At 40.9% G+C, this 20,621-nt stretch overlaps 1 protein-coding gene across 1 annotated transcript in view; it reads left to right on the top strand.

The window, feature by feature from the left end:
* Nucleotides 1-20,621, top strand: part of ABCA13 (ATP binding cassette subfamily A member 13) — a 345,366-nt gene that overhangs the window by 41,969 nt on the left and 282,776 nt on the right. The window contains exons 9-12 of the mRNA XM_071215039.1: nt 280-444; nt 1,457-1,634; nt 4,631-4,770; nt 17,867-17,980. Of these exons, the coding sequence (XP_071071140.1) occupies nt 280-444; nt 1,457-1,634; nt 4,631-4,770; nt 17,867-17,980 (597 nt within the window). The remainder of the gene's footprint in view (nt 1-279; nt 445-1,456; nt 1,635-4,630; nt 4,771-17,866; nt 17,981-20,621) is intronic.

Genomic DNA, 20,621 nt, shown 5'->3' with positions numbered 1-20,621 from the left:
AAGACATAAAGAAATATTTTGAAAACGATTTGAATTCTAACAATAGATCACATTTTTCCTGGCTTACCTTGGTACTTACGATCGTGGTTCGTGTCCGTGTGCTCTGAAAAATAAACTGAGCTATATATAAAGAGGGTTTTTATGTAGTAGAACAAAGGTGTCTCTAAAGGTCAAGAGAGAATAAAATCAAATAATCACCTTTTAATTGCTCCATTGATGCTCATGAGAATAGAAATACAATATTGGTTATTTCATGTTTTTTTTTTCTTTTTCTTTTAGACTCTGATACCTTCTGAAGCAAATCGTTTGCTCAGTTTTCTGCTGGATGTTATTTCCAGACTCAACTCCCTACTTGCCAAAGCCCAGCACATCCTTGAATATCTTCCCGAATTTCTTCAAGCATTTAAAATTACTGCGTTGCTAGATATGCCCGATATTCAACAGGTGTGTGTTTGTTCTTTGCCCCTGGGAAAATATTTGAATTTGCTATTTCTATTTACTCCCTTGTTGTTTTGCCTTTACTTCTCCTCCAACATCTCAAATTTGCATTAGACAACAAAATATAGGGAAAAATTGGGAAAGGAGTACATTTTAGTGGCTCTTGTGGAACCAGCATGACAAAGAGTAAATTCCTGATGAGTGGATGAACAGACTTTGCAGATAGTATTCCACCAACTTGGAGGTTGTGTTCATGCCTTGCCAGTAGAGTCAGAGATTGCCAGATCAATTATTAGTATAAATGAGATTTCAAGGGGCTGTTACCTTAATTCAGAGCGCAAAGAGCTTTCAAAGACCTTAAAATGTTTATTTACGTTTAAATAATTGGCTCACAAATTACAAATCACTCACTTCTAATACAAGCACAAACTTAGCATCTTGATATTAGTTTTTGTTCAAAATCTTTGTGCCTGAGATGGCTAGAACTGACTGGGGAAGAGGAGGTGTGGGGAATGATTTAGTTAGAGAAGCAGGAGGAGACCCAGATGGCAGCGTCCTCAGACACCTCAGTGTCTGAGAGGTGGCATTTGGCAGGTTCATCAGCTGATACATAATTGGAGTATCTGGGTAATATGGCAGTATAGATTAATATCTGGGTAATATGGCAGTATACATTAAGATTGGTAATTGTTCTGAGTTAGTGACATTTTTGGATTAAAACCCATAGACTACAAGATTAAAAATGTGAGAAATTTATTACTGGTCACACAATAAGGCTTTCCGTGTGTGTGTGCATGTGTGTGACATTTTTCTCTTCCACCAGGAAGATCTTGGCTAGGATGATCTTCAGCTATTTGAATATTTTCCAAGGTCAGAAAAGAATAAAGCAGAGTGTCAACATTTTTGGTTAGTTGACCCTCCTGTATCAAGGCAGGGATGGCACTTCCACAAGCTTGTGAGGGAGTCATTTTAAGCCACTGTTTAATTGTTTTTATGTCTTGTTTTTGTACATTTTCAGATTTCACAAAGTGGCCAGGCCCGAAGTTCGGCCTTTGGTTCTTTCCAGGCTGTGATGAAGATGCTGTGCAAGGAGCAAGCATCTTTCCTGAGCGCCTCTAACAGTTTTATTAATTTGCCCAAAGTTAACAATCTCTTAGAAGATGACCAAGAGAAGTTTAACATTCCTGAAGATTCAAGTAAGACGATAGCAATCTTTATTTGCATCTTGATCATTAGCCGTGCTTTACAGTAGACATTCTATCTGTGAAGACGGCTGGTACCTGCTGGAAAGAATATCCTCCTTCCATCAGTCTTGCCTTCATCCTCATTTTTTTTATCATGGTCACAAATGCGGGAGTGGCTTGCACTTTGGAAACCCCCTGTGTCCTGAGCACACTCTCGTCTTCTCACCTGTGACACCAAGGAGCTGGGTCTGAAACGCCTAACACACCTGAATCTCCAGCCCCCTGTTGACCCCTAGCTAACCAGCAAGAGTGGGGGCCCAGGAGGGAGCCCAGGAGTACCATTTAGGCCCTTGCAAGGTGGCTGTCATTGAGCAACAAGAACTGGCATGCCAGCTCCTACCCATCTGCTCTCTGTAAAGCATAGCTGCAGAGGAAAGCAGATGGATACGGGATGTCCTGGTCCCGCTTTAAGTGAATGAGTTTCAATTAAAAAGGCAGATGATGTATGTGGGTTGAGAGTGAGGGTTTTGAGTTTGGACAAGTTCACGGTATTCTCTCTCTGAGTCATGTTAGTCTCATCTATAAAATGGAACCTACCTCATAAGGTTGTTTTGAGGAGGACAGGAAACGGCACGTAGTATAAATATACCCCCGGTGCAATGGTTTTCTACACTGTACAGCCAATGTAGTAGTTCAGGACACACGTGCTATCTCCTGGTCTCTGTGCCTTGGGAGTCTGGGCATGGGTTAGCTGGGCCCTCTGCTCAGAGTTGGTCAAACCTGGAGTCCAGGCTTTGGCCAGGACTAGGGGGAGGGGTTAGGCTTGGGTGGCTGTTGGTAAAACTCATGTCCTTGCGGTTTTAGAATGCATGGCCACTGCATCTTTAAGGCAGGAACAGCTGTGACTCTGAGGCTTCCAGTCACTTCAAAGGGCTCACCTGCTTAGGTCAGGCTCACCCAGGATCATTTCCCCCCCTTGATGAGCTCCAAATCAACTGATTAGGGACCTTAATTACATTGTCAAAATTCTTTCACCACTGCTGTGTGTAATATAATCATGGGAGTGATGTCCGTTGTATTCGCATTTTCTGTGTTCAAGGGTAAGGGTTATACATGGCATGAACCCCAGGCAGCCATCTTAGAATTCTGCCTGCCACACCCAAGATGTATCTTTATATTCTTTTTACCTCAAGTGGAACCAAGGTCAAAGGTGTCAGTAGGACTGGAAAAGAGGAATAAAGTGGAAATGTCTAGATTTGGAGGTGTAGGATGAGCAGTTAGATGACAGTGTCCTTAAAGTGAACCTAGAGGCAGAATATGTCAATGTGTTCATCAGCTGTTCTCTTATTTGGACAGCTGTCAATTATCTGGACAATCTGGCAATATAGGCACATATTGAGAAGATCACCATATTAATTCTTTTTGTTGTATTTCCCCCAATACTCATTTCCTTTTTGCTTTTGGGACTCTTGAGAATTACTTGTTTGTACACCTGCTCCAACCATCCATCCATCCATCCATCACTGGATCCACCCATCTGATGATAGTTCAGCTAACATTGAAGAACAGACATTGTTGATCCTCTATATTTTATTTCAAATGATTGCCACACTAACCATTAGAAAATAGTAGTATCTTGTTTTCCAGGTGACGTGATGGAAACTCAGAAGAGGTTAGGGCGGCTTGCCCCACTTCACACAGCTCATCAGTGGCAGATGCTAGAATTACTGCTTCAAAGTATACTGCGCATATTTATAAGAATGTCTTTTCCGAAAACAAACTTGCTACCATCTATATAAAGCTTTTATAAAGAACACATTGTTAAAATATCAATACGAGCAGCCTCTATAATTATTGCTTTAAGACTCATTATCTAATCATGCTCTTTATTTATATTTTAGGGGATTGTTTCCATAGATTTTATTGTACTTACTGAATAAAAATAATTTTTTCTTTTCAAGTGGAGAATTAGGTGACATGAAATTAACAGTTAAAATGACCATGAAAATGAGAATTATGAATCATGATATCAGAGCTAAGATAATGCTTCCATTTACAATGTTTTCCTCAGGGGTAAAATATTAAGCTATTCTTAAATATTCCTTACTCACTTAAAACCTTGTAATGCACCATTACTAGTCATTATGGCGAGGAAGGCTTTAACTTCATCAGGTACCTATTGATTTGGACAATTTAGTGAAAAAATAGCAACATAAAAAAAGCTTCCATTGAAACCATGTAGCTTCACAACAAGGCTGAGAGCTGCCCTGAGGAATTAGTTTCCTGAGTGAAAACAAGGCAATTTAATGGGTCAAATATAGGAAGCTCAATAGCTGTGCAGAGACCTAGCCAAAAAAACCAGTAGCAACAGGTAAAGTGCATCGAACTGCATAATAAAAGCCTAATTGTGGTCTTAATATTGTGACTTTTGAAATCAGCAAGTTCTAGATAAAAACCAGACTTTTTAAAAAATAATTTTAAATTGTTTATGTAACCACTCCGTGTTCTTCTTGATAACTTAATTTGAAAATGTGAAGTTGATGTTTTCCTTTCTTTCCAGTTATTGAAGCAAACATGTTTCTCATGAGCCAAGAGTGGCTAAAGACTGGGCAAGAGCTAGAAAGATTATTCATTTAGTGCTTCAAAGTTCTGAGGCATGACATGAAAAAGATACATAAATCATTCATTGAGAAATATGATTTCATGGCTCTGGAAGAATATGCAAATAGAATTCCCCTATGAACTTGGGAATCCTTTATCATGAGTAATATTTTTAAAATTTTTATTTAATTTTAAAAATTGTGACAGCTTCATTTGCTTGAAAAATTACTCTATATTTAGTGCCCAAGTTCAGAATTGTGACATGAAAAATATGTATAGATCATTCTTTGATAAATATGGCATCATGGCTGTGTTAGGATATGTAAATGAATTCCCCTGTGAACTTGAGAATCCTGTATCATAAGTAATACTTTTTTGTTCTTATTTATTTTTTTAAATTATGACAGCACCATTTTGCTTGAAGCTTTACCAGGAAATTCTACAGTCTCCAAATGGTGCTTTAGTGTGGGCCTTCCTAAAACCCATATTACATGGGAAAATACTGTATACACCAAACACTCCAGAGATTAAAAAGGTCATCCAAAAGGTAAGTTTAAATGAGAGAAAACCTTACAGGCTATATAGGCACTATACTGGGATGAAAGCTCTTCAAATGTTTAATGCAATTATTATATGACTTGGATTACATACATTCTTTTTTTACGTTGTTTAAGATTCATTTCGGCCTGGGAATTTTTTTTTCCTGTAACAGTTGTTAATCTCAAATTTGCTGAGTCATTTTCTTAGAGGACACTTTGGCAGTAGGTTGTATTATTTTTAAATGACTGTGTAGTGAAATGATCAAAACCTAATATTAAAAATAGAAGACAATTAGACAAGGGAAAAAAAAAAAGGAGGACTACTTCATGTTATTCAGAGGAGTAGTTCCTGGAAAACTTTTCTAGAAAATAATTGCCAAATATTTCTGCTTGGTGCATCTGGTCATTAGATGGTACATAAAAACCACTATATTAATAGTATTTTGACAGTGATGTTTTCCAAATTAACTGTGGGGCTTTACCTGCTTTATCCTATTGAGAATTAACTGAGATTACGAGGCCAAAACAGTTTGTCCAGTAAGAATTTAGACATTGCAGCAATTCTGCTTGTTCTCCCATTTTTATATATGTTGAACTCGAATCTACTGCAGTATTTATATGATCAGTATTTGCACTTTCCTTTCAAGCGATCATGTTGTGTTTCCCGGGCTGTTGCTTTCTGGTTTGATTGTGGTTTATCATCCTCTGATGTTTGTATGTGAACTTTAGAGGTGACACTTCTCCTAGGACAAAGAAATGATCTGACCTTTCCCTAGGCCCAGAAGAGGAGATGCCACCTTCTGTTAATGACATCCTTCCCAACTTCAGATGGTCTTGGCACCCCAAAAAATTAAATGTGACAGTGCATGCGGGCATTCAAACAGTCAACTCATTTTTTGATCAAACTAACTTTTTCCACCTCCAGCGATTGTTATCACAGCAATCAGAGCCCACCTTGTGACTTAACTTGAGGGGCTGCATTTGCCTCAGCTTCTTCTGAACAGCGCTTCATAACTTCTTTTTTTTTATCTTGAAAATGTAATTTTGGAGTTGCCCAATATCTGGGCCCTCAGGACAAAGTAGTATTAATTTAGCCGTGTGCCAGGAGCTGGCTTTCTCTTTCGTTCCTTTGTTGCTATTGTAAGAGTGTGCCTGGCACTCTCAGGCCAGGTCTTGGGCTGCCAAGCTCTGGAGCCAAATCTAGCATTACTGGGATTTCCTGAATGTATTAAGCTTTTAGGAGCTGCAGGTATTGTAGAAATGTTCTAGGCAATGGCTCTCCATCATAGCTTTATTTTAAATGCAAATCTTAAAAATAGGAAATGAAATTGCTTTTTTCTATTGCTACATACTGGGCTATGTTCTGAGATACAAAAACTAAGTGTGACAGTCTGCTTCTGTAGAACTCACTGACCAGGGCGAGTGGAGAAGACAGACGGCTGGTGAAAAAATTCACATGTAACATGATGAGCGTTTACGCTCAGCTGAGCTGGCCAGCCATGGCTCCTTAGTTTTAGGAAAATTGGTTCTGGTCATTAGACTCATGCTCTAATGTCCCACACAGCTGAAGGCCTGTGCAGCTTTGCCACTTGGGTGATGAACGGTCATACTGTCTGCAATGAGAGGCTGCCCGGGTTACGCAGTGTTTACTCTTCAGCTCCTTTTCATCCTAGACTTCTTAGTAGGTGGAATCATATGAAATCGCTGGGTTTATTTTTTAAGTTAAAAAATGTGTAAAAACCAACAACTTCATATGATTCGACCAAGGATGTCTCTGAGAAACACGATACAGTGATAAGAAACATGCACGGCTGTTGGGAGTGCTGGCCTTTGATGCTGTGGGGCCAGGACATAAACCTTTTCCTTTAAATCAGAGGTTCTTAAGCTTTTTTGTCCCAGGACCCCTTTGCCAGTCAGGTGAAAACCATGGACCCCTTCTCAGAACGTAGTGGCAGATGGTTTTATGACACTCCATGTCAGCATGTCTTGAAATTAAAATTTAGGATTCTTCAAAATTACGTTTTACAACTGCTCCATAATTCCAATACCTGATAACCTAACATGGTTCAACCTCTGTTCAAATGGTCATTGTCAGCCAACATTTAGAAATCTGAGTTTTTCCACAGCATCATGAAACCATCTCTGCCACCCTTACCAACCTTTTTGCAGGCAGTTACCCACTGCACTCAGAACACGCTACATCAAAGAGAAAATCATACTAAGTCCAGACTATCCTTTGTATTATTTATTTAGGAAATATTAATGTATCACACCCATACCAATATGTCCCCACAAGAATAAGGTTTTTTTGAATTTGCAGTTCAAGCTCATGGATGCCGTGGAGGTCCGTGGAGAACCCGGCTTTAAATGACTTGCTCTGTCCATGAAGGAAAGGCTTGAGATAGAACTGTGAGGGTCAGGCATTTTGGAGACAGCTCCTCGTGGGGGCATCACCCGGGGCCATTATCAGCTGGGCTCTACAGTGCACTACCCCTGAGGCTCGCACCCCCTGCACCCTTGAGCGACCACCACTGAGGCCGAGATTCTCACCTTCATCACCATCAGCCTTGAAAACGGCACTAGATAGAGAGCTTTGCCTGACCCCAAAAATGTCCCGGAAGTGACTTAACTTGGGCTCTAAGGATGTCAGTCTGAATATTCGCAAAGTAATTAATGGTATTCCACATTATTATCGAGATAGTCCATCAGACTGGCATGGTCTTTTTATTGTATAGGTCAGATTGCTTTTCGTTTTGGTCCCAGTATGATTCAAAAAATTTGGAGAAAAATGTGAAAGATGTAATGTGAGCTTTAAAAGTAGTTACTAAAGTAAAAATAGATGAAGGAATTACAGTGTATTCCTGTTATAACTGTCAAAACTTTGCTGGGTCCTGCCTCAGCACCCACCACCCTTTGGCTAAGCCTCTTACCTTCCCTGCCCCCCTCCCCCAACCTAGGCCCAGGTAAGAAGCAGCTTTCCAGTCCCAGGGCATCCCAGAACCCAAACCACACCTGCAGCCACCTCCTGCACCTGCAGCTACCACCCACACATGGCACCTTATCCCACAGCCCTTGGGCCGCAGCCTCTTTCTCTCTCCACACACATTTGCTTTAAACTAACCAGTCCTTACTCCTGTGGAAAATCTACTAACTGGAGCACAGGAGAGGCTCAGGCCCACAGGTCCCTCTGGCTCTGCTCACGGGCTCCTCACCTGCTGGCTGAGTCCCCCAGTCAGATAGCCCTTCCTGTTGGACACCCCGAGCCGTCTTTCTCTCCTCGGGATCTGTGAGTAACTCATGCATCGCTGTCTTTCCTCATGCATTATGGGCTTGGCTTCCACCCAAATTTAAAATCCAACATACCTAATTCGGAACAATTCCCAAGACCAAATAGCGTGCCAGAGATGATGTTATAAGCAGACTCATCAGACAAGGAGCTCGTCCATTGTCAACAAACCTACTGCATGGATGTAGGTTTAGTCTGAGCTCCATTTGGATGGTGCAGGCCAATTGCAAAAAGACTGATCTTATTTTAACCTGTTTTTCTCTCTTTGGATGAGTTATTGAAACGCTCCTGTTGTTTCCTCTTTTGGAAAGCTGAGCTAATAATAACTGGCTTTTAGGGTTGTTTAAAGGATTGGAAAACCACACCAGAGGTAATATTTAGAAAAATAGTAAAATAATGCAGTTTTGGTCCTTCTCTTCAATAAATGGCATTTATTGTCACTTCCAGAAAGGTTGTCTGCCATTGTTGCCTCAGGGAAGGTGGGGGGAGAAGTGGATGGTGTAGACCAGGGGTTCTCAATTCAGGAGGGGCGATTCTGTGCCCCAGGGAAGAGGTGGCAATGCTTGGAGGCACTTTGGTTGTCCCCACTGGGTAGGCACTCCTGGTAGCCAGTGGGTAGAGGTCGGGGATGCTGCTCAGCCTCCCTTAATGCACCAACAGCTCCCCACACCAAAGAATCCTTTGGCCCCTAAAGTCATAGTGCTGATCACCAACCCCAAAGCATCAGAATTACTCAAATGACACAGGAAGAGAGGGAACTGCTCATTTCAGGCACATTTAAGACCTCCTCCCTTCCTTGCTGTCCCCACCACCAGCTCTTACTTAGTAGAGCAAGGGGGACAATTGAATCAGGACAAAAAGAACGATACTTTGCACAGCCGAGCAGTGGGGTGTTAGGTATTTCTCTTTGTGGCTTTACATGTAGAAAAGGCTGTCTCAGTTTGCCAGAGCTGCTAAAACAACTACCCGCTGGTTGACTTAAACAACAGGAATTTATTGTCTCATGGATTGGAGGCCAAGAATCTAAAACCAAGGTATCAGCAGGCTGTGCTTTCTTCAAAGTCTGTAGTCTTCTGGTGGTCAGTCTCTACCTCCATCCCCTGGCCATCTGTCCCCTATTCCACTGTGCCCAGTTTCCTCAGTTTACAAGAACTCCAGGCATAATGGGTTAGGGTCCACCCTGGGTCAGTTTCACTTTAACACCTACCACCTTCAAAGATCCTATTGACAAAGGGGCTCACACCCACAGGTCTGGTGGTTAGGACATGAGCAATTCTTTGTGGGGAAAATGATTCTATTCATAACGAACAACTAATATGGATCCAGACACACCCTAAGTAATGGCAGCCGCTCCCACCATCATCATCATCTTCGTTGTCATTTGTCTGGGAATGGCAGAAAATGGATGGTCATACCGTGTCTATGCCAGCACCATCAGTGAGCTACCTTTTCCTGTATTGCTCGAGACTGCCAGACTTTTTTCAAGTAACTCCATGTTTCTCCAAATTTACTGCTCCTGGCCATACAAACATGTGCTCCTGACTTCTGTGTTGAGAGGAACTCCTTTGACTTTTAGGTTGGGCTTAAACAAATCACACGTGCCGGGACAGACTGTATTAGTTGCCTGTAGCTGCCACAACAAAGTGCCACAAATTGGGTGGTTTAGACAACTTAAATTTGTTGTCTCGCAGTTCTGGAGGCTGGAAGTCTGGAATCAAGGTGTTGGCAGGGTCACCTTCTATCTGAAGGCTCCAGGGCAGAATCTTTCCTGGTTTCTGTTGGTGACCCATAGTCCTTGGTGCTCCATGGCTTGTAGATGCATCAGTCCACCTCTGCCTCCACCTTCACATGGCTGCTCTCCTGTGTCTGTCCTCCTCTCATGAGGACATTGGTCATATTGGATTAGAGCCTACCGTAATCCACCGTGCTCTCATCTTCACTTGAATACATCTGCAAAGACCTATTTTCAAATAAGGTCCCATTCACAGGTACCAGGGGTTAGGACACCAACATATCTTTTTGGAGGGTACAATTAAATGCATAACATGAGCCAGGGGTCAGATGTCAGTCACCCATATCAATCGTAGATCCCATTATAGTGCACTGGCAGACAGTGGTTGTATAAAAAAGCTTGTTAAATTGCAGTGAAGTATGAAGACTTTTGTTTCTAGGGCCAGTTGGAAGTTGAGAAGATATGGCTCACATTGCTTTCTTAATTAAAATATTTTCCCTAAAAATTGGGCTGTTTCCCTTTGGTCACTAGAGAACTCCTCTGTCAGAGAACCAAGAATGTCTTTTTAAAATTCTGACAGTGGTTTGCTCTGAAGTTACTGAAGCAGAAATTAGGCATGCCTGTCAATGTGAGGGCTTCCTAAATTGTGCCTGAGCAAATTTTGGTAGGCCAAGCCAGCTGGCTTGCAGTGGCAGATTTCCAGTTCTCCTTTAGCGCAACTACTTTTTGCAAAGGCAGGGCTTTGTGCTGTGTACGTGAGCCAAACGGGGTGAGCTCAACATTATTACTCTAACTGGGAATAAGCATATGAGGGTATTAGCTAGTAAGCAGTAAAGAGAACCCTAAGAAAAACAGTAATGACAGATATAGGGAGCAACATCTACACCGAGGGCTGGGACTGACCACTCAAGGAACAGACAAATCTGGAAGTGACCTCCTGTGATGGTTAAGATCTTATGTCAACAGGGCCAGGTTTTGGTTTGTTCAGTCAAACAAGCACTGGCCTGATTGTTACTGTGAGGACATTTCATGGACTTAAATCTTCAGTAGGTTGATTATGAATGATGGGTCCATGACTGATGCCATCTACCATCAAGTGAGGCGATTGACTTCAACAATGTGGAGGGTCTTGTCCAATCAGTTGAAGGTATTAAATGGAGAAGTGATGGTTTCAGCAGTCAGAGGAGAGAATTTCCATGTCTGCTCCAGCCAGCCAGCTTTTTTTGTAGAATTTATCGGAAACCTTCATCAGAGTTCCCACGTTGCAGGCTGTCTGATGGAATTTGAAATCGTGCATCCCCATAGTCATCTGAGACAATTCTTAAGCAAATCTCACAATATTTATAGGTATGGCCTGTCAGTTCTGTTTTCCTAGAAACCCTGACTAATACACTTACCCACCCAGGGTTGACACCTCACTGGGTAGAGCACAGCTGTGGCCACAGGATGGCAGAGAAGTTCACTGAAGTGCCACATGGAGGGACTAGCTGGATGCCCACACCCTGGGGTGCAGGAAAAGAGCTACACCTCACAACTCTCTGCAAAGCCACACAAGGGCATGTCTGGGGGAGTCATCTAGGGAGAGATGCCATGCCGGTAACATTCCCTGGAAACTACTCTCTGGGGTGCCAGGGGATCTTTCCCAGGAGGGGGTTGTGTGCTGCTGGCATGGTGCACTGTGGGAGCTAAGCACTAGAGAATCTGTGTACCTCTGAAGCCAGGAGCATGCTTTCTAGGTACCCGTCAGATGAAGCACTCTGGAATCAGGAAGAGGAATGCCTTCCCCATTCAGCATTCCACCAGTGTCCTCCACTGGCAGAGTTTAGCATTGTGCCAGCTGGCAAAGGAGTCCCTTTCCATTACCGCAAAATGGACAACTCAATTTGGAGTTGAGAGTTGATAAATCAATAACTAGCATAGTCAGTCATAAGGTGGTTTCTTCATTTAAGAGAAGAAATGCTATTGTGATTGTTTTAGTTTGGTTGTTTGCTGAAAGCAGATACCATGAAATGGGTTGGCTTACCAATGGGAAATTATTCACTTACAGTTTTGAGGCTGAGAAAAATGTCCAATTCAAGCCATCATCAAAATTTTGCTTTCTTCCTGAAGACTGGCTGCTAGCAATTCTTAACTCCTCTGCCATGTAGAAAGGCACATGGTGATGTCTGCTGGTCTCTTCCTTCTCTTTCAAGGTTTCGTTGCTTTCGCCTTCTTGCTTCCATGGCTTTCTTTCTCTTTGTCTGAATTTCATTCTCTTATAAGAGACTCTAGTAAGAGGATAAAGACCCATGCTGGGCCATGCCTTAACTGAAGTAACCTCATCAAAAGGTCCTACTTACAATAGGTTTATACCTACAGGAATGGGTTAGATTTAAGAACATGATTTTCTGGCTGTACATCAGTTCTAAATTCCCACAGTGGTATAAAGAGTTCTGATGAAGCTCATCAGTTCTTAAATGCAAGCTTTACTTTATCATTGATACTGCTGAGTTCACATTAGCTGGGAACGTCATCTTTGTCTCGTACCTATGATAGTGATAACAATTGCCATGTTCATTTTGCAGGTGAGGAATGAGTTTTAGGGGTAAGTAGCCATCTCAGAGTCTCTCAGCAGGTGGCAGAGATGGCATTTGAACCTAGTGATATTCTATTTTTCTATTACATTTCACTGTATTTTCTAAAGTGGGGATTCACATGAGAATAATAAAACTCAGTTTCTACCCTCAAAGAATCTTATTATGCTATGAAGGACACAGAGCTTCAGTGACCATGTGGATGGGGAAGCAATACTTCCTGTGGAAGGAGTGGGCCTCCAGCCTTAGAATCAGAGCAGATTATAATGGGAAGAGATTTACTTTTGATTTCATCCCTCTGGTATTGTGGGTTCTGACTGGAGCTGTGGATTCAGAAGGAGAGTTTTGCATTTGATCATGGTTCTGGAACTCACTTTCTATGAACAATTTCATTGACTCAGTTGTAATTGATCCACCATTTATTGAAGACTCCCTTCTGCTAGCCTTGCAGCACCATAATAGACCCTTTCCCGTATCCTCTCTCATTTAATTCTCCCAAGAACCTGGTGGGCTAGGGATAATTTAGACCTATTTTATGCATTAAAAACAGCATAGATTGAGGAGATATATATTTCCAAGTTTTTTTATCTGTTAAATGAAAGCTTATGTCTCTAACCTGGATTTGGCTGACTATATAGCCAGCTTGCTTTTATTTGGGGCATATTTATTGTGTTAGGTTATCAAATAAGAAATATCCAGTACAGTTCAGCTACTTTCATTATCATCAGGTCTGGATGCTTGGGCGTCTAATAAAACACAATTTGCCACATTTCCTATGGCTCTGTGTAAAAATGCTTGTCATTTTCACCCATCCTCACAACTCTGATTGCCTTCAAAGGGACACCTCTGGAAAGGATGAAAATGAAATCACATGCTATTAAAGAGGAGCACAAGGTTATTGTTATTTTTATCATTAAATGGAGTGAATGAGGGTTAATATAGAAAGCGTGATGATTAAGTGACTTGAATGGAAATGGAAATGTTTGGTTCTGTGGTATTTATCAAGATGAGAAAACGTCTTTGAAGTGGAAACAGCCCAAGATTAGAGTCTACAAATATAGCTGGCCTTGTGGGAAGTGCACAGGCCTGACTGAAGACTCTGATATGCACAGAGAAGTGTGGGAAAGGGGCATTACAGGATCTGCAGGCAAGTAGAGGTCCTCTCAGAGAGCTCTGGAGCAGGGAATGGAATTCATAGAAATGAGCTTTCTAAAACTGTAGGCATCTGATTAGTGATCTGAAAGCAAATCTTCAGTAGTTCAGCCTGGAGCAAGGCTTTCAGATAGGTGAAAATGTCTGACATGGAGCATTTCCTCAAAACTCAGTGCAGTTGTCAAGAAAAGAAGTCATTACATTTTATGAATGGACTTTGATATAATTTTCCTAAGAAAACAATAACAGTAGGCCAATGAATGTTCTTGTTCTGTCAACTAGATAATACCCAACACCCGAGAAGGGCATGATATTGTTCTTTTATTGACTTTTAATGCCTTTGTACTTGCATTAGTCTATATTTCAAAATCAATTCTACAGATTAATGTTAACAACCATGATATAGAAAGCATGAAACAACTAAGCAACCCACCACTTTCAACCACTGTACTAGAGAAGTGTGACTGTTATATCTGTTTTGCAAATAAGGACCCAAATGCAGAGAGCTAACACAATTTGTTCAAGATCTCGCAGCCCATCAGTGGCCAAGTCAGGACTCAAATTCTTGTCCATTGAGTCTAAACCCCTCTAGATCTACTCAAAGTCAGCCAGTCTTTGTTGAAGAAAGCACCTAAAGGTAGTGTTGGCATTTTTCTTTGACTCTGAAAGGTGATTGCCTGCACAGAGAGGGGTAGAAGTAAAAAGAGGGGATGGGAATGGTCTCCTCTTGGTGTGTTTCTCACTGTCTTCTTCTGCTTCTTCTCTGAGCCCAAGCTACCTCACAATAGATTCTGTTCATTTGGCAATGGGGCTGTATTTGCCAAAATTTTAAAGAAATAAAAAAATTTCTTTATAATTTTAAAGAAAAGACCAATATCCCATTAGAACAAAAGGGCAAAGAACATAAACCTACAGTTCACAAAAAAGGGAAAAAAGAAAATAAGATGGCCTTTAAACATATGCAAATTTGTAAAAATGTGTTCCTAGTGAAATGACAATCTAAACAATGAGGTAGCTTTTTGCTTTAACTGTCAGAATAGTAAAGGCACCAAATTTGACAATGCATTGTGGTGGTTGAGGATATTGGGAGAAAGGAATTGCTGGTGGGAGTATGTTGGAATAACATCTATGAGGCCATGTTGGAAATAGCTATCAAAATTATTAAAAACATATTAAAATGCAAAAACAAGGAAGCCACTAATAGGGGATTGGCTAAGTAAATCTTGGTATATGCATAAAATGAAAAAATGTGGCTTATTAAAAAGAATGAGATGATATAGACTGATCTCCCATATTTACTGCTAAATGAAATTCAGAGAGGTGCAGAAGAATGTGTGTAGTGTGAGAAGAGAAAAATAAAAATAAAACAAACAGATGCACATATTCTTACAAATGTATAGACTGTCTCAGGGAGGCTGCACCAGATGTTGGTGACATCATTTCCTCTGGACTTGGATCTGGATGCCAGGGACCACTGAGTAGAAAAGAAGAATACCTGGTCATAAAGCACTTTTGAACCCTTGGCATTTGGCATAGTGTCTTAGTTTGTCAGGGCTGCTATGACAAATACCACCTTAAACAACAGGAATTGATTGTGTGAAATGGGCTCTGGGAAGGGGAGATGTCCTTTCCCCGGGTTTTGTTTGTATTGGACTCTGGCCAAATCTGAAAGAAGCTTCTTTCTTTTATGTACTGTGACTATGCCTGCTTCCTTTACAAATCTTTAAGTTTCTGGACTTCAACCCCCTTTGGAGCAATAAAGGAAAGGTTTGAACCAGGAGGAGGGGAGAAGATGCAAACAAGAAAATAATGCACATAATGGAAAAAAGTAAACCCTAAGCTAATGATATCCCATGCTGTTATCCAGTCACCATTTTATGTTTTCCTTTATATTTTAAACAACAACAAAAAAATACAGAATATGAGAGATTTAGGGCATTTTCTAAAATCAGCAGCTAAACCAGAAGCAGATGGTCTACAGATAAAACCAAAACCCACATTATTTCTCCTAATGAACTAAAAATGAAAGTGAAACTTGCATCATGAGAGCCTGAGATTCATGACCCAATTTCCAGTGATGCTTTAATCGCCGAGCCTCTTGATTTTCCTTCTGAATGTGATCAGTTTTTAAATATTATTAAGAACATATGTTTAAACCCATTTGATGTATATTAGATTGTCAATTTTATTCTTTTTGATACTCAAATTATCCCATCTTTGGTCAATGGACACCTCTTTAGCTAGGCTTTTAAGTCTTTTTTTTAAAAATGAACTTTTTATTTTGAGATAATTGTAGATTCACATGCATATATAAGAAATAATTCAGAAAGAGTTGTGACCCTTTATCCACTTTTCCCAATGATAACCTCTTGAGCCTTTTCTCCTCCCTTTCTAGATCCTGTACAGTATCAGGTATTGCATTTAATTGTCATTGTCTCTTTAATTGCTTTCTTATTTTTTTAATTGTGGAAACATATTTATAACATAAACTTTGCCATCTCAACCTCTCCCAGCATTCCATTTGAGGGGATTAATCACATTTCACAATACTGCAGTACCCTCACCACCTTCCATTGCTAAAACTTTCTCACGTCCCTGCAGAGACCCTATTCTCTTTATGCATTAACTTCTCGTTTCTCCTGCCTCCACCTCTGGCAACTTGTATTCTCCTTTCTCTCTCCCTGAGCTGCATATTCTCCAGTATTTTCTCTGTGGTTACCATGGACCTGAAATTTAATTTCTCATTTGCTTTGAAACCAACTTAACTTTAATGGAATGCACAAGCTGTGTTCCTATACCACTTTGCTGGTCTCTTTTTAATAATTTTGACTATTATAAGAAACAATCTTTATATTTTCAGATTCAGGGAATTTTGTCAGTGATTGCCTGTTTTCTTGGTTCTGGGATTCCTTCCTCTAGATTCCTTGCATCTGTCCTGATGGCTCTGATTTTTCTTTCTCCTTTGTTTTATCTTGTGACTTTTCTCCGGGTGCAGTGCTGGGGCCATCTCATAAGCTTGTCTTTGACAGTGATTCACTCTACTGCTATTTCCAGAATACTTTTCAGTTGGCTTCCATGGTTGATTTAAATTCAACAGCCAAGTGTGTTGTCTTCTCATAGAGTCTCCTCAGGTCAGATGGCTCTTTCTTCATGACTTTCTCCTCTAGTCTTTTTGACTTTTGCTGAAAATACAAAGTAGCTGTTTTCTACGTTTTTCTCATCTTACATTAAATCAACTTGAGATAAAGAAATCTATTCTGATTCATAAATTGGCATTATCTTTTAAACAGAAGGATCTTTTATCTTGTCCACCAATATTTTTTCCCCCAGCTTGCTCCTCCTTAGAAATTGAGGATCCTGCTTGCCCAGTGTTGGCAAATAATACAGAAACTGTGCGAGGTCTGCCCTGATTTTTCATGTTCACATGAAGACAGATGGGCGAGGTTGCAATTACTGCAGCTTTCCTTTACAATTACAGATATCCAGCAGTGAAGCAGAGTCAGGGAGAGCCACGGAAAAATGGAGGAAAGAAGTAGCAATGTCAACGAACACTATGCTCAAGAGTTCCTATTTTCTGCTTAGGAAGGGGCCTCTCTCTGTGGCGACAGCTGCTCCTTAGCTCCCAAATATAATCAGTGTTTGCTAATGGCCCAAGATGTGGTTGGATCTCCAAACCCTTCATTGATTGTTTGAAATTGCCACTATTTTCCATATTAAAAATAGAATAAAGTTGCAGTCTATGTTTTCATAGATATGGCTTTATAATTCTTTGAAATTATTTCCTTAGGATAGAGCCCTTTTATCTTAAGAAAAAAATAGGTAAGGACATTCTTATGGGTTAGTAGGTGAATATTTTTATGATGCTAAATTACTATACAAAAACCTTATGCGAATTTACTACGCCAGTAGGAGCGAATGAGTCAACAAACCAGTTATCTGCTAACCTCAATAGTATTAGGCATCAATATAATAAATACATATTAATTGAGAAAAAATTTTTGAGAAGGAAATGTGGGCAAGTATCATTTTTCTAGCCAATACATACTGGAGACATATGCTGTGCCCAACACCAAGCTAAAATCTGGGCACAGGTCAGTGAAGAGGTAGGAGGCACACTAATGGAGAGCCGAGGAAGAGAGGTCTTGGAAATCTTCACCTTGGACATAAAGGCAATTGGAAAATTCACCCTGTCTAGTTAAGTGTCCATCCGTCAGTCTGCAGGTGGCAACAGCAGATTTCCACTCTGATGGCCAAACCATTTGCAGTGCTCACTGTCTTGATGTAGTTGCTATAGGATGATGATTCTCTAGAATATAATTTTTGATCGAATCAGACATTTTCAAATTTGCTTTATTTTGCAGGCTAATTATACTTTCTATTTTGTGGACAAGATAAAGACTTTATCAGAAACACTCCTGAAACTGTCCAGTGATTTTCAGGGAAGTGGAAATGTCCAGCTGCTCGGCCAACTCCAGGTGAGTGGTGGCTCCCTTAGTCATGGTGGGTTGCTGGACCTGCCTGTTCATGTATGTCTGAGAAATCAGAGCTGTCCTTTAGGAGCTCCCGTGAAATCAGAGCTGTCATGATTTCCCACTTGGCCAATAAGATCGACATGAAATTGGATATGTGTGAAAACATTTTGTAAATTATCAAGGATTTTACCCAGGTAAGCTATTACTGTGAGAGTAATTAATCACTTAGTATTTGCCTCTACTTTTTAATTTTATTTTTTAAATTTTTAAAAAGATTTATTTTTATTTATTTACGTTTCCCCCCCTCCTTGCAGCTTGCTTGCTGTCTGCTCTCTGTGTCCATTTGCTGCGTTCTTCTGTGTCTGCTTATCTCCCTTCGATGTGTCATCTTGCTGCACCAGCTCTCTGCAGGTGTGGGCCGTCAGCTCTCCGTGGGTGCAGGCCAGCTCGCCTTCACAAGGAGGCCCTGGGATGTGAACCCAGGGCCTCCCATATGGCAGACGGGAGACCAATCAATTGAGTTACAGCCCCTTCCCTTACCTCTACTTTAAATTCTACACCAAACTCAGGGCTTTCCAGGTGATTTGCATTCTTTTAAATGGTGGAATAGTGCGCATGGTCAATTTTCATTGCTGAATGTATTTGATAACTTAATGTGTTAAAAATTAGTGGGTAGTGATTTCGAATGTTCCAACTCCTTCAGAGCTTGACAAATATTAATTGTAAAACTCTGACCTTAAGGTAGGTCACTTCATACTTTTGGGCTTTTGTGGAACTCTAACTTGCCTCAATTCTTAATAAGCTCACATTTTAAATCTTGGTTGACTTTATTTCTTCTTTACCAGGGGGTTGGTATAACAAGGTGTTTCAGAGCTCGGACTCAGGAGCCAGATGGCCTGGGTTTTGGGCCCAATCCTGCCTCCTGATCTCTCTGTGCCTTGGTTTTCTTATCTGTAAAATGAGGATGATAATAGTCCTTCTGAGATATACATGAGTTGAAGTGTGCAAAGCACTTGGAATCCTTGGCCATGCCCCGCTGATACACACCCTTCCTCTCTTCCCACAGCTTAGCATCAGTCTTTCTCATTTTCTTGATTTGTCTTCTTGGTTTTTATTTGGGACTAGCTGAGTCAAGGGGTCAGGAATCCTTCCCTTCGCTCCCCACTACTTGGCTTTCTGGTTTTGAGTTTTCCTCTAAAGGCAGTATTTTTATTAACCCCTTGGTTAGTGTAAAGTAATGCCACTGAGTTGGGCTTGGTTCCTCAGGAAGTCAAAGCCAAGATGGGTTCACGTGTTATGGAAACGCCTGTCAGAGGAAAAGGAGAGGAAACTGGGGAAGGTGGGGTGTGCCATCAGACAGGAAAACAAGTGCGGCTCAGCGTGAAGGGGGGAGGAAGGCTGAGTGGAAGCATGCCAGACAGCCCTGCGGTTTAAAGACTGTTGGATGAGACTGTTGGGGAGCAGTGAGCTCAAGTAGGCTGTGAAAGGTGTCCTGGGGCTCTGAAGGGTGTGCCTTAGGCGGTGCCCCTCCCGAGCCCAGTCGGCCCGTGGTGGTGGGAGAAGCCCCAGCACGAGCTGGTCGTGGAGGTGGGGAAATGGATTTCAGAGCACAGCTGTGGGGCCTGGTCAGGGTGTCCATTGAAATTAGTGGTCTAAGAAGCTTGTACTGGGACTGCTACAGCTCTATGCATTCTAGCTGTCATTATTCAATCATTATTATTCTTTAATCTGTTTGCTTGTTGATGAATCTGTTAACGTAGGGATCAGAAACTTTTTCTGTATTGAATCAGATAATACATACCTTAGGTTTTGATAAGGTCTTTGCGGCATCTACCCATAATTACCTGCAGTGTGATGAGGGACAAATTGAGAATATACTTTGGATACATAAAGAATACATAACAATCTCAAGAGGTGGGCAAGTTTTTTAAAGAAGTTTATAGCTTACTAAGTAGTCATTGCAGAAATTAAATCACTTGAAGAACTTATTATCTGACACAGGGTAAAGTTTAGTAAATTGATGCTTTGTCTCTTAGCGCTGGGACCAGGTTCACAGGAACTCTGCAGTGTTTTTGGATTCAGGTGGAATGGATCCACAGCCTTGATCTTCTCCGTGATGGAGTGTTTAGTGCCTTTTGGTGATTCCCATCAGCTGCACTGCCTTTCTTTACTCATCTGTGATAGACAAATAATTTCCTCTTGGGGACGGTGTGGAAATGAAATGAGATGATAACTAATAAAGTTTTGCATATTGCCTAATGCCCAACGAACAAAAATAAATGGTTCCCCACAGAAAGCAAATGCACAGCCTTCATAATAACGTCTGCCGTCCTTAAACAAGATTCAAAAAATGTAATGAGGCAAAGGTGAGAAATGAAAGAGCCAAATACAGCACGCGCTTGTTGTTTGAGAAATCTTTATCTGAAGCGCCCACGTTAATAAGGGTGTATGTGACTTTGCTTTGGAGTCACAATAACATATAAATATATTCTAATGAAATGACAAATTCCAAAATTAGTCCACTCTCAAAAGTGCCTCCTTGCTTAATATGTGCTCAGCCTCATTGTACCATCATTTTTTACCCTCACTCTTTGGCTGATTGTTGGATGTTGCAAATATGTGGTAGTATAATGCATGTAGTTGC

Source organism: Dasypus novemcinctus, chromosome 5, assembly GCF_030445035.2.
Source record: "Dasypus novemcinctus isolate mDasNov1 chromosome 5, mDasNov1.1.hap2, whole genome shotgun sequence".
Lineage (NCBI taxonomy): Eukaryota > Metazoa > Chordata > Mammalia > Cingulata > Dasypodidae > Dasypus > Dasypus novemcinctus.
Note: the sequence above shows the minus strand (reverse complement) of the source record. Positions and strands in the feature narration are given on the sequence as shown.